Source organism: Antechinus flavipes, chromosome 2, assembly GCF_016432865.1.
Source record: "Antechinus flavipes isolate AdamAnt ecotype Samford, QLD, Australia chromosome 2, AdamAnt_v2, whole genome shotgun sequence".
Lineage (NCBI taxonomy): Eukaryota > Metazoa > Chordata > Mammalia > Dasyuromorphia > Dasyuridae > Antechinus > Antechinus flavipes.
The window spans coordinates 407265105-407279594 of record NC_067399.1 but is presented as its reverse complement, the minus strand read 5'-3'; the positions used below and the strand labels follow the sequence as shown (position 1 = coordinate 407279594).

Genomic DNA, 14490 nt, shown 5'->3' with positions numbered 1-14490 from the left:
GAAGAAAGCAGTGATTCTACAACCATCTCCTCCAGCTCTCTGCTCACCCCTTCCCCAGGGCCTCCTACAGCTGCCTCTATGAATGTAAGGGAAGGTAACATTTAGGAGCTACCTGTGGACTCAATTTGATTTGCGTCAACTCAATGATTGGTTCTCTTACTGAACCAAGGGCTACTGCTTCTTTTAGGGGGAGGATGGAGAGAATATCTTTTTTTCATTTCTGTCTCTGTCTTTGTATCTTTATCTCTCTCTCTCTCTTTCTCTGACTCTAAGTCTGATTCTGTCTCTGTCTCTCTTTCTTTTTCTGACTCTATTTATGTGTGTGTATCTTTCTCAAATGACTACTGCCCTATCTGTAAAAAAAGGCAGAGACTACTGCCCTGTCTCTGTTTCTTCCCAATCCTTTCTCGTTTCCTGAACTCTACCCACAATAAATAAAAGCTCCCTTTTAAAATATAATAAATAATGTGGAAATATGTATAACATGGTTGTCCGTGTATAACCCATATCATATTGCTTGGGAGAGAAAAATGCAAAATCTTACAAAAATGAAGTTTGAGAATTATCATTCCATGTAATTGGAAAAAATAAGATGCTATTAAGTGAAAAAATACAGTAAAAAAAATTTAATCAACAAACACATTGGCCATGTCTGAAAGGGCATGTCTCATTCCACACCCACAGACCACTATCTCTTGGTCAATCTGGCTGCTTTTCCTAACATTGAAGACTTGCAGGAGCTTATCTAGGTCTTTCACATTTTTTCTTTCCATGTCTCTAGTGAGTGTGCATTGTCTCCTCTGCTGACATCAAATAGCTTAAAACAATTTGCCCCAAATCTGTTTCTCTATAGTAATCCAGACTTTCTGTGTCCAGCTGTCCATTTCAGTAGGGATGCCGTTGAAGAAAGAACATTGTTCAGTCATTTCTGACTCTTCATGACACCTTTAGGATTTTCTTGTCAAGGATACTGCAGTGATTTGCCATCTCCTTCTGCAGTTCATTTACCATTTCCTTCTCCAGTTTATTTTACAGCCGAAGAAACTGAAGTAAACAGAGTTTAGTGACTTGCCCAGGGTCATACAGCCAGCAGTATCTGAGGCTGGATTTGAATTCAGGGAAATGAGTCTTCCTGATTCCAGTTTCAACCACCTAGCTGCCCCCTGATTTACAGATGGGGAAACTGAGTCTTAGAGAGACCAAGTGATTGTCCAAGTAGTAGAAGTGGAATTAGAATTTAAGACCAGGTCTTCTGCTTTGAAATTCAGCATTCTTTCCACTGCACCATCTTCTAAGGCAGGGGTCCTCAAACTTTTTAAATAGGAGATCAGTTCACTGTCCCTCAGACTGTTGGAGGGCTGGACTATAATAAAAACAAAAACTTTTGTTTTGTGGGCCTTTAAATAAAGAAACTTCATAGCCCTGGGTGAGGGGGATAATTGTCCTCAACTGCCACATTTGGCCGCGGGCAGTAGTTTGAGGACCCCTGTTCTAAGGTATGAAGTTTCACCCACACTGAAGAAAACATGGATCTTGGAAGTAACCAAACAAGCACTGAGCCATAATGGCAGTGGGATGTCAAAATATTCACCCAAACTCAATGAGAAATGAATTGATGATCAGTTTTAGGTTCTGGTGGCAAATACCACAATCCCTGATGATTGGTGCTTCCCAGGAACCAAGATTAGAAAAGGCAGAGAGGGGATACAGTAAAGAAAGAACACTGAACCTGGAAACAGGAAAATCTGAATTCTAACCCTGCTTTTCATGAGATTCTGGGCAAGTCACTCAATCTGTCTGCCTCAGTTTCCTCATCTATAAAGTGGAGGTGATAATTGCACTTTTCTCTTGGGATAGATAAATGGGAGCAATAATTGCAAAGCATTTTGTAAACGTGAAAGTGCTGTATAAATGCTAGCTAGCTAGGAGAGTGGGAAGCAGTCAGAGCTGGGCAAATGGCAAGGAAGAAGGTATTTCGCTTCTCTTTATCCTATCCCAGGGATAACCTTTTCAATCAAGTGGACTTGGGAACCAGCATGAACAACAGCCTCTTGTTTCAGATGGAACATTCCTTCAGGACTCTTTCCTTTTAAGGTTATGCCTAGAAATGCTTTTGGCAGGCTGGCTAGGAAATGAAAGCTTCCAGAGGGCAAGGTACACTTGGGAGAATGATTATCTATCATCATTATTTTTAAAAATCTTTCCTCTTTTTGTTACTTGCAGACTGAAATGTTATCCTAAGCCTTCATGGCTTTGTTTAGGTTTTGAGGTCCATGAAATTAATTGCATAACCCTTTGGGAGAGTTGATTTCTCAAGTTACAAATTTGGACTGGAAATTAGGAAAGACTCTCTACATAACAATTAGAAATTCTCCAAAAGTACAAAAGTCTGACCCAAGAGACCTTATAATGCAAGCTGAGAATTACCTGTCAAGAAAATTATAGGGGGAATACTTGTGTATGGGTTGCATAATTGAGCTCTGAGGTAAACTCCAGCTCTGAGATTGGATGATGTCATAACGTAATGGTTCTCAGTCATTTATGCCTCAGGGTTTATGAGCTTTAGAACCTTGCCTAGGAACAATTTTGTTCCCAGAAAAAAACTATAAAGAGACAGAAGGAAGGGTAGGAGCAAAAAAAAAAGGGCAAAAGAGAGGAAGGAAAAGATAGCAATAAATATTTGTAGATTATCATGATGTGTAAATGGGAGATAAAACTGAAAAGGGCCATTCAGTGAAGACAATAGAATGCCAGTAACATAGAAATTGGGCATAGGGCCTTAGCCTAAGTGTACCATTCTAAACATTCCTGCCAACCATGAGCAGCAAAGAGTAGAAAAAAGGAGATACTCACCTCTACAAAAGCAAACTTTTCTTCACTAGTGTAGTTGTAACGCGTGGCTCTCTCATACTCTTCTGCTGTTCCAGGACAGTCCTTGTTGCAGAATTTGTCAGTAGGATGAACCAGCTTCCAGGAGTACTGCGGAGGGAAGACCAGAGATGTACCCAGGAACGTTTTTAAAGGCAGGATGGGAAGCAGATGCAGTTTGCCTGGGATTGGAGCTGAGGTCACTTACCACCTCCATGACATGGGCACTCCACTTGGAGAGCAGCTGGAGCCCCCGCAAAGCCAGATCGAAGAGTTCCCTGTACTCTTCATCTGATTTCTGGCTGTCTAATCCAGAACCAGTCACCACCTGGAGAATATCACCCAACAAGGCGGTCAGACCAATCTGCAAATTCATTTCTCTTCCCTCCCAGCCCCCTGGCTCTGCCCCTGCCTCCATCTCTGGTTTTCTTTCCCAAGGAAACAGACCTTTTCATTCATTTCTACTTGCCTCAAGGATAATTAGGGAGAGTAATGGGAGGCAGGATGTCTTTGGTGTAAAAACTTCCTGTACCAAAGTATCTTCTTTGCAATTTATAATCTTAGAGAGCAATGAGAGGTTAAGTGATTTGCCAGGATCACATGGCTAGTGTATGTCAAAGCTAGGATCTGAACTCAGATGTTCCCGATTCTAAGGTCAGTTGCCTAACTCTCTCAGCTTGGACAATACAGCTGTTGAATGTTACTAACCATTATAGAATCATAGAAAGCTAGAATAATAGATCCAGAATTCGAAGGAATCTTACATCTAGCTCAGGCATTTCCTTTTCCATATACATAGATTTTCACTTTCTTACCTTATCTTGTCATTACTTCATCTGTACTGCCCTTCTCCCTTCTCCAGCCTATCAAAATCTTATCCATTCTTCAAGAGTCAAATCAACCCCCATACCTCCGTCAAACCTTCTATAATCACTCAGCCCAGAGATAATCACTCTGACCATCATCATCATCATCATCACTACTAGTCATCTCCCCTTATCTGACATTTATCATATGCTGCCTTACATTGTTTTATTTTTTAATACGCCTTATCTCTCAGGCAAAATTATATATAAGTTCTTTTGGGGCAGAAATGATGTCTTTTCTTTTTTATCTGCCCCATCTCTTCAAAGTATGTATGAAAAGTATCAAAGACATAGTAGGAGCTCAATTGCTATTTGACTAATTGTTGCCTGGAAAACTAGACTAAGCCAAAATATGGCATCAAAGTGCCAAGATGGTCTCAATATTCTCAGTGTTAATTGAAGATCTTAATAATTGTTTCTGTAGTCTTGTCGATGGCTGGTTAGAACACAGTGCACTATGACTATTAGGTTTGAGCTTGTGTGATTTGTTGCTTCATGGCCATGGAAGGGTACCATCTTATCATATTTGGGTGCTATATTTAGGGTCAATAAGACCCGAATTTAAATTTTGGTTCAGACACTGCATGATCCCAGGCAAGTCAATTAACCTAACTGTACCTCAATTTTCTCATTTGTAAAATGTAAAAAACTCAATCATCTCTAGGATTACTTCTAGCCCTAAATCGATAATTTTATAATCCAAAACCTATGTCTAAGGCAGCCATCTTGAAAATGCAAGTCTTATGTCTCATTGTTCTTTGCAGAGGGAAAGGAGAGAGGGATGACTAAGAAGACAGTTATAGGTATAGGATATTGCACCTGCTGTCAGACTCCAATTATATGTGGGTTAATTTTGCTTACTGAGACTTTTTTCTTTCTTTTTTTCTTCTGTTATAAGAGATGGCTTATCTGAGCAATGAAATATTCAGACGATGCTACAGAAACAAAAACTATCAATAATTTTTAAATGCAAATCATTGGCCACAATATGATGAAAATATAAATGAATGAAAAACAATCCAAATCTGTGACCTATTGACAGCATGTTTTTAATCCCAGCATATGTGGCCCAAAATTGATTCTAAAAGTCTTGCTAAAACTCTCTTATTTTGGCCAAATATTACAAACTTGGGAAAAGCTAGTAACATCTTTTTCTTCATTGCAAAGAATAGGAGGGAATCAAAGAGTGTTCTAGGATCAGCTTCAAATGGCTTCTGAGAGTTGATTGTTAAATTTTCATTGTGAGCTTTTACACCTCAGAAATATGCAGATAAGGAAGGCTTGATTTATCATTTTGTTGGCTGTTTGGACTTAAAGGGATGAAGAAAACGTTATAATTCAGATTAAATTTAAGAATGTATCATAGTATTTTTTTTCTTGGAAAGTCACTTCTTAAACCTTCACTGGCATTCCTCTGAGATTAATCCTCAGGCTCTAACCTCCTCATATAGTCATGTTTACAAACTCACAGAACTTTTTATCTCATTCACCTTTCTCTCTCTTGCATTCTCTCCATTTTCTTTCTCTCTCTTTATTTCTGCCACTTTTTGTCTCTTTTTCCTTTTTCTGTCTCCTTGTTTCCCTCTTTCTTTTTCCTTCTCTTTCCCTCTCAGGGAACAAGGAACCTCTGCTTCTTGGCCCCTTTTTTGCCTTCCCATACTCAATCCCAGTAGACCTGGAACAGGGCTCACCTCACTGTTGCTATAGCGAGCAAGCTCGGAGATGAAGCGGATGTGGTCATCCCGGATCTGGACCATCTGCTCACAGATGTTGTACTGGGGGCTGATGCTGCTCTGTGTGCATGTCCACCTGGACAGAAAAGCATGGGGTCTGAGTAGGCACCCAGCATCACATTCATGCGTGGGGCAGAGTCCTTCTGTTCAGAAGCCGCTCCTTTCGTATCCATCAGTCTGTCACTATGGCCCTCTTGGGACTTAGGAACAAGCAAGGATCCAGGACACAGCTCAGTCAGCATGGCCAGGGGAACTTGCCAAGCCAACTATTTGAAGAACCCACACTGGAGCGGGTCTTTCTGCTTCCTCTTCTCTGGGGCAGGTAGAATGCTAGGGAACTAGTTTCTACATACAGTGCACTATCTTGTACTGACCACCACTTCAGGCAGCCCCTCTCCACTGCGTACTTACCTGGCAGGTAGGAGGGGTGAGAGAATGGCCAACCCTCTCCTCAGACACTCTTCAGGGCTACAAATAACTCAGCTTCTGGTGGCTGTAGAAAGGCAGCACAAGCTGTGCAATGTGCCAGTGCCATTGTCCCACCATCCTGAGGATGCATTTTATTTGGGATGGGGGCCTGGGTTAGGGATTGGTGGGTTAGACTGGAGATTCTTCTTAAGCCTATCACTTACAATGAATCATTGTGGTGGAGGAATATCCTTGGTGCTACTGACCTTCTCACACCAAATGACTCTCTTTTTGCCCAGAAAACTCCAGAATTAGATATGCAACTCCTATCTCTCTTTATGAATAGGAGAGAAGATGAGGAGTCATCCTGAATCATAAGCTTAGGGCTAGAAAAGAGTTTAGAGATCACTTGGCTTGGTCTCTTTATTTGGTATAATGTGTCAGTGTTTGAGCAGGGAAAACAACCCTCAATCAGCAGGCAGAAGATCTGGATTTGAATCAAACTTCTGCTGGCATTAAGGTTAGTCATTTAATTTCTTTGGGCTTCGATTTTCTTCATTTCTGAAGTGAGGATAGTTAAGGAGATGATTTCTAACATCTCTTTCAGCCCTAAATCTGCAATCCTGTTACACATAAGCCCAGAAAGAAGGACTTTGTTTGTTCTTTGTGATATTTTTCCTAGAGTGGGGACTAGAACCCAGATTTCCTACTGCTGGTCCACTTCTCACCAATTCAGCACCTGCCTTCACTCTTAACTTCTCAACTCTGAGAATTCATGTACACTTGGGGAAAATGAGTTTGAAGTTCTCAAATTGGTGCCCATCTCAAAAAACCTCTGCACACAATGTGGGAACACAGTGGGCAGTACCGGCCAGCAAGAGACAAAGGTCGTCCTCCTCATCCTCATTATTGTCAGTTGCTTATAAAGTGATGTAAGGCTTGCTTTGCATGCATTATCTTGTTTCAGACAATTCATCTTCTGGTTTGCTTTGGCTGGTATAAGCCACGTTCTTTGTGTGCCCAGCATTTATCATCATGTCTGGCATATAGTAAGCACGTTTGCTGACTGACTGATCCCTCTTGCAGGTAAGGTCTAAGGCAGGCTGAATCCAAGGATGTTGGACAGATTTCCTGGGATGCTTAAACTCTTAGAGAAGCACTGCTGATAACTGTGCCCCATGGTGCAAAATGGAGTGATTTTGTGAGATGGGCTAAGATGAGACAGTCAGACCCATTTCATGTGGTAAGGTCCTCACCACATGTATGGTGGAGGTAACTCACTTGTGGTACCCACATAGTTTCCAAAAAAACATTCCAGATGCAACATCCTACATTCCTTTTTTAGTTCAGAGTGGAGAGGGACTTCCTTTGCTTTCTGGAGCATCCAAAGATATGGGGACTGACACACCTGAACATCACACAGAAAGAGTGCTGTGACTATGCTCTGAGCATGTTTGTACCCTGAGAACAAAGAGTGGGTAAAAAAGTGTTCAGAGCACCCCACCAAGCACACCTGTACACTCACTCCTTCCCACTCACAGACCATGAGCCCGGGAGGCTCCACCTCCAAGGCCAGGTGCCAGGTGCTATGGCTCGCATCCAGACCCCAAACACTCCCCAAGCCAGGGAGGGAGGAGGAAGCTGCTCCCTCAGCCTCCCTGCCAGGTGACCACACAGCAGCCAAGAGACATTACGGCACGCACTCACTTGGATTTGTTCTCCTCATAGTGAGCACTGGTCTTAATGTATCTGGCCAGTTCTATCTGCATATCGCCGAATAAAGGGACCACCTGCAGCTGCTGTAAAGGAAACAAAACACAATATAATAAATAAAAGACTGAAGGGGAAAGAAATCACAGGGCTTTTCTGGGACAGCAAAGAAGAAGAAAAGTGAGCCTGAAGACAGGAATAGTTCACTCTTGTGGAGACGACTCTGTGTTCCCTTCTATTGGTAAGCTTCTTGAAAGCAGGAACTATTTCATTTTTGCTTTTATTTCTAGGTACACTATAGTGTCTTACATATTAAGTACACATAGCAGGCACTTAATATTTGTTGAATTAAATTACCAGTTGAAAATAGCCAGGCTAACTTCCTCAACTTTTTCTACTCACGACCCCTTTTTGCCTGAGAAATTTTAAAGTGACCCCTGGTATATAAAGATATAAAATAGGAATTCAAATCAAACATTTAATGATGATAAATCATAATTTCTCAATTCCCACGTTCAGTCATACAATCTCATATGGAATCACAGCCCACATTTTAAGAATCTCTAATTTAGGATATGGAGGGGAGCCCAGAACTGATGGTCTAAGAATCCTTCTCTTTGGTATTATAATCCCTGTTTTACATTTAAGTAACTGAAGCCCAGGTAGATTAAGTGACCTGTCCAAAGTTACAGAGCTAGTCAACAGGCAGCCTAGTTTTAGAAATCTAAGTCTGCCTACTACTAAGTCAAAGCTATTTCCTTGGTATCTCTCTCAAATCAGCAGAAAGACTTAGAAGATTTCCATTATCCTCAAGAACAGGTTGTTATTATTTTATTTCACTAATAGAAAAACTAGAAACTGAAAAAAATGCAATTGGGATGAAATTATAAAACTATAGAATCTTTTTTCATGAAAACATTGGAATTTTAATTAAAAAAAAAGATATCGGGATTCAACATTTATATTAATAAAACATTAGAAGAGATGTCTGGAGGGCATTCTCTTCCCTTAGGGATCCTTAAAAATTAGAGTCTAGATTGGCCATGAGATAGTTCTGCCTGGAGACATGAGACTAGACAAGATCATCGAATCCAGGAAGGTCTTTTCAGCATTTTCTAATCCCATAATTCTAATTCAATGTGAAACTCTCAGTTTGGTTCTTCCCTTGCCAAAAGTTCTAAACTTATACACAAAAAGTCTGAGTTCAAATCCCAGATCTCTTAATATAACCTTGGGCCAACCATCTCATCTCTGGTCTACTTCCTCACTTATAAATGGGAGTAACAATTGCTCTACTGCATATTTCTCAAGTTATTGGGTCCAAGTGAAAAAAATGTGTAAAATATTTTGTAAATTGTTAAGTATATTACAAACATAAGTTGTCAGTGCCTTTAATGTTTTTTGTATGCAGTACGTGTTTGATTGTAGCAGTAGCTGAATGATTGTAGGAATGGCAACCTTGTTTAGCAGAAAATGAGACTAGGAGATACCTCCTTCAATGATTTTTTCTAGATGACAGAGAGGGGACATGGTGATTCAAAAACAGAAGATTAACTATTGCTTTCCTCATCAGACAGAATTATGACTATGGCTTGAAAGCTTCTACATTTTATCTTCTAATATTCCAAAGTCCAAAGCCAGGTTCCATCTCATTTTGTCCCTGTGTAGATGGTGTCCTCATTTATCTCTTGACTCTCTTGGACACTTCTTTTGGGGGATAAGTAGCACTTCAGATACTCACAAGCAGACCCCCTTGGTTCTCCAATTAAGGTACTCCCTGCAGCAGAGAGCCTACATTTCAGTTTCCCCATAATCATCTGACTTGCCCCAACAGCAGACACTGACCTTAAAAAACTTGTCTATTTTGCTGAGGTTGATTCTTTTCTTGGCATCCAATTTATAAATGTTACTGACGTTTCCATCCATCAAGTAGAGACCGAAGCCCATGACCTAGAAGAAAGTGGGGAAAGCTTGAGAAGTTAAGTGCAAGGCATCCCATGATCAGATAGATCCCTGTGAAAGCTCTTTTCTCAAAAGAATACATTTTGAAAAGTATATTATTCATTTCAGCTTCAAATAAAGAAAGGAAGCAGAAAATTGAGTTCTATTTTCACTTTTAAAAAAGACTTCAATGTCTCCCTAAAGAAACCCTGAAAGTGTAAGATATTATTTGAGGATCAGTTGAAAAAACTGGATATGTTTAGCATGAAGAAGAAACCTAGGAGAGGTTCCAGTATTCTAAAAGTCTTGGTGCAAAAATGGTACCCAAGATTTTTCAGACGCTCTACATTTGATGGTCTATAGTTAGGAAGTAGAATCATTCTCATCTTAGAGAGAAGAACCAGAATTAATGAATGATTGGAAGTGCAATGAAGATATATTTTTACTCAACATAATGTAAAACTTTCTAACAGGGCTAATCAACCGTGGAATGGGTATCCTCACACAATAGTAAGTTTCTTTTTATGAATCTTCAAGTGAAAAGTGGATGATTATTTGCTACAAAAGTTGCAGAGTGCTTAGAAAGGGGGTGGACTAGATGAAGACGTCTTAAACTTTTTCCACTTGTGACCCCTTTTGGTCTGAGAAACTTTTATGTAACCTTGGGTATATTTTTAAAAGATATACAAATCAAACATTTGCTGATATCAAATCATAATTTCATTACCCCCAAAAAATTCAGTTATGCAACCCTATGTTGGGTTGCAACTCAGTTTAAGAGACTTTGAACTAGATTACCTCTTTAGTTTGTAGGATCACAAATTGAAAGATAAAAGGGGGACTTTCTCTTTGAACTCTGATATGCTTCATGATATTCCAGTGGGCCACTCTCAACACTGTTAAGATTTCAAAGAATAATTTTCACAGAACATCCTAGGCTAGAAATAATTTTTCTAATGATCTCTTGGATATTGGATTGGTTTTTTCCCCATACCACACCATAAGGTTTTTTATAAGACTGATTCTCTATGGAAGGGGTCCTCAAACTTTTAAAATAGGGGGGCAGTTCACTGTCCCTCAGACTATTGGAGGGCCAGATTATCCTGAAAACAAAAACTTTGTTTTGTGGGCCTTTAAATAAAGAAACATCATAGCCCTGGGTGAGGGGGATAACCATCCTCACCTGCTGCATCTGGCCCGTGGGCTGTAGTTTGAGGACCCCTGCTCTATAGGGAATGAGCTTTATAAAATAAAGGGAGGGGAAATGGATAGAAACACACAATCATACATATACACACGAAGGCAAAACTTTCCTTTGATGAGTAAGAATACACAAGTTCCCACTGAAAAATTTAAGGAAAAAACCTGTCTTAATAAATCCTTAAATGATGGGCATCTTTCTGTTTAGTTTATTGGTAAGGTATCTCCATCTGGTGGTGGCAGAGTATAATACACTGACATGTAGACTTTAATTGCTGTACTTTAAATAATAATAATAATAATAATAAAAAACAATGGCTGACATTTATGTGGCACTTGCTATATTTATTATGTTCACTCTGACTTTGCAGATGAGGAAACTGAGGCAAACAGATTAAGTGATTTCTCAGGGTCACAAAGCTTTTTAGCATCTGAGGCCAGATTTGAAGCCAGGTTTCCCGATTTCAGACCCGACACTCGGTCCACTATTCAATGTCCAACTTACAATTCCATATGATTAATTTAAAGGGGGAAAATGACAAAGTTGACTTTAAAAGAAGGATTAAAGCAAAGGGGAGAAATATTATTGAAAGAGAGAGATGGGTACGGAAATGACAATAATTTGAAAGCAAAGTGTACGATACTTGAGCATATGAGTTAAGAATTCTGTCTAGCTATTCCCTAGAAATACTCTAAAAATAGCATAATCCTGGAGCCCCAAGTATGAGATCTCACTGTCCTAGCAGACCTCTGCTAGTGCTGTTCAAATAGATTTGGGAATGTGACTCATAAAGCCAAACTCAGTTATGGAAAATTTGATAGAGAAAAGTGAGATAGAAGAAATGAGCAGTTATTTCCCAAAAGAAATCACAAGGAGATGAGAAAGTGGGACATCATGGGAGAATGTGGTGTGACTAGGATTCCTGAAGAGAGAGTCATTGGGAAGGAGAATTGAAACAACTGGCATAGGAGTTTAAAAAACCATGAAATTTCAGGTGAAATGAAATTTTAATAAAGAAAAAATGAGTCCAAATGAAGATGAGAGGATTTATTTGGCTTGAGGGTAGGTAATGAGGCTGGGTCAGAACTTGGTTTTATTGGTAGGATACACCTTGTGATTCTATCTACCAATTCAATTTGGAACTTTCTTGGCAACTTTATCGTAAAGAGGCTCTCTGGGTATTGGGAGGTTAAAGGACATGCCTGAAGTCACACAACCAGGATGTATTAGAAGTAGGACAAAAGACCCGGATCTTCCTGACCCAGCCTTCTACTCATCATTCCATGCTGCCTTGAGAAAAAAAAGGAATAAGGGAGTCTGAAAATGAGAATAAGATGCAAGACATACAAGGTTGTCAGAGAAACTTGGGAAGATTTATAAGCAAAAAAGAAAAAGTAGAACCAGGAGAACAATATACATAATGACTATAATTACTGAAATGAAAATAAGACTAAAAGACAAGAGAATCTGGATTACCATAGTTCATCTGAGTCTCAGAGAGATAATTTCAAAGACAGCACAATTTAGACTATGTGCAAGAATTAATCTTGGTTTCAAAGAATTTATAATGAAATGCAATTTCCTTCTCTCAGAGGAAAGATGCACTACAAGTACTTATCCAGTTAAGTTATAGTCTCTGTATATCTGTGGGGATGGCAGGTTATTGGAAAGTGACAATGGTATAAAAAGCATTTAATAAAGCATTTAAAAAAAGCAAAATGAAGGAAAGGCTAGGAAGGGGAAAAGATAAAATGATAAATGAACATTAAACCTTTTACCTTAAGGAGCATATGTTTCTCACTGGGAGTTAGGTACATCTTATTCTCGTAGTAATCCACACAGATGTTGACAATGTCAGCCAGTAGTTCCTCATAGCCTGGGATCACCTCCAATTGCTGATGGAGACACTGAAGAAAACACCCACCGTGTTAGATAAAACCTTTGGTATTTTCCATCCAAGATTTTCTGTCTTCCTGTGCAGGTTCAACTGCCTCTGAAATGAGCCTTTGTAGTGTGATGGTAGAAAGAACTCAATGGGAGGTGAGAGATCTGAGAATCCAGAGAGTTATGGGCAGCCCTGCTCCCCTATGATGATAATATGGGTACTGACCATCAGGAAATTTATCAGCTCATTGAGGTTTCTAGCACCATTCTTTTAAATGTCCAAAATGACAAATGAAACCTATAAGGAATATTTATAAACTTGCTTTTCTAGGAGTATCCAATGATAGAATCTGAATAAGATAATGAATAACTAATTCTTTGGGGGGAAAATATTTCTCTTTCCAACCTTAAGCAACATTGTCCAGCCACATGAAGACAAGGCAGAGAATGAAAATCCAGTCTTGGTGAAAGGAATTTGAATGACAGCTTTCCACAGAGGAATAGCTATTCTCAGATTTGTATAGGAAGTCAACTCTTCTGTCTGATAGCACATCATTAAAGTCAGCTTGGGGTTGAGTGATAGCTGAAAGTGGCTGTGTTCTGGAAGGCCTGAGTTTGAATCTTGTCTCAGGCATGTACTAGTTGTATTACTTGCCTCTGTTTTCTCATCTATAAAATGGGGATAATAATAGTACTTACTTCACAGGATTGTTTTGAGAATTAAATGAGATAATGAATGTAAAGCATTTTATAGACTTTAAAAATATTATATAGAAGGCCTAAATTATCTGTCATGCATCTCAAGCTAGACTGGTTAGAAAAGGATACCAAAGGTTGACTTTTGGTGGAAAAGGAAAAGCTAAAATCATAGTGGGATGGTTTTTCCCACTGAATCTTTGGTTTACATAGTAGCTGAAGGCTATTGTAGAAAATTACACTGGGAACAGATAATCTCTGTGACAGAAGGACTAGTCTGATCAATGACTGCAAAACATCCCATTCATTGCATGCCTTCCCTTGCCCACCCAGAGTTTGCATTTCTGAGAACACTAACACAAAGGGAGGGAAAAAAGGAGGAAGAAGAGAGTAGTGAGGGAGCCTGTGGTTATCACCTGGGTGATCCTGTTATGGTTTGCCAAAAACATGGAGAGGTTCTGAGACTCCTGGATAGACTGGGGATCTGCCATCTTCCTCAGGAACTGGGCTGCTCTGAAATACAGAAAACCCCCTCAGAAAATTCCCTGGAAAAAGCTGGCACTGTGGATCTGAGCTGGTCTTGAAGGCTTTCACTTTTTGTGTCTGGGTTGAAAAGAAAGGTTTTGGGTTTCCTCTAAGCAGAAGAAACACATTTCAGGTTCTATTTTTATGTTGAAATGATCCCTTCAAGGACCCAGCTGTGCCATCACCTGCCCCATCTCCCCCAAACCTCAAGTTGTGTCTAAAGTCATGTTCTGCAAGCCTCTGGGCCCTTGTCCCCAGTGCCACCCAAAGCTCAGGCCCTTGGAAGAAGCCTTGGAGAAAGAGGCTTTGGGAAGGGGCTCCCCTGACCTCTTATAGGCAGAGTGGTCATTCTTGACACTGCACTTCATGTTCTTCAGCTCATCAAGGACGGCGAACATGTTGATGAACTTGCCCAGGGTTAGGAGGTATGCCTCAGAGACAAAGTCCTTCCTCCGCTCCGTGTGACACAGTCTCTTTACCTCGCTGCAGAACCGCTCAATGGCCTTACGCTGGAAAGCAATAAAGAAGGGCTAGAGTGGACTGAAGACCAAAGGTGATACTGCAAAACCCGTCGTCCTCAACAACAAGTTTTTCTTAAAGGACTTCCCAAGCCCAAACCTGATTTCTAGGATAGGGTGGAATCTGTGATTCCTTGTGT

General features: G+C 40.0%; 1 protein-coding gene across 1 annotated transcript in view; it reads right to left on the bottom strand.

Moving 5' to 3' along the window:
• The window catches only part of CYFIP2 (cytoplasmic FMR1 interacting protein 2), a 143228-nt gene that overhangs the window by 88502 nt on the left and 40236 nt on the right, over positions 1-14490 (bottom strand). Inside the window, exons 6-13 of the mRNA XM_051978795.1 lie at positions 14160-14341; positions 13724-13820; positions 12506-12634; positions 9431-9535; positions 7583-7674; positions 5426-5543; positions 3077-3196; positions 2854-2979 (exon numbers count right to left, since the gene is read on the bottom strand). Coding sequence (XP_051834755.1) covers positions 2854-2979; positions 3077-3196; positions 5426-5543; positions 7583-7674; positions 9431-9535; positions 12506-12634; positions 13724-13820; positions 14160-14341 — 969 coding nt within the window. The remainder of the gene's footprint in view (positions 1-2853; positions 2980-3076; positions 3197-5425; positions 5544-7582; positions 7675-9430; positions 9536-12505; positions 12635-13723; positions 13821-14159; positions 14342-14490) is intronic.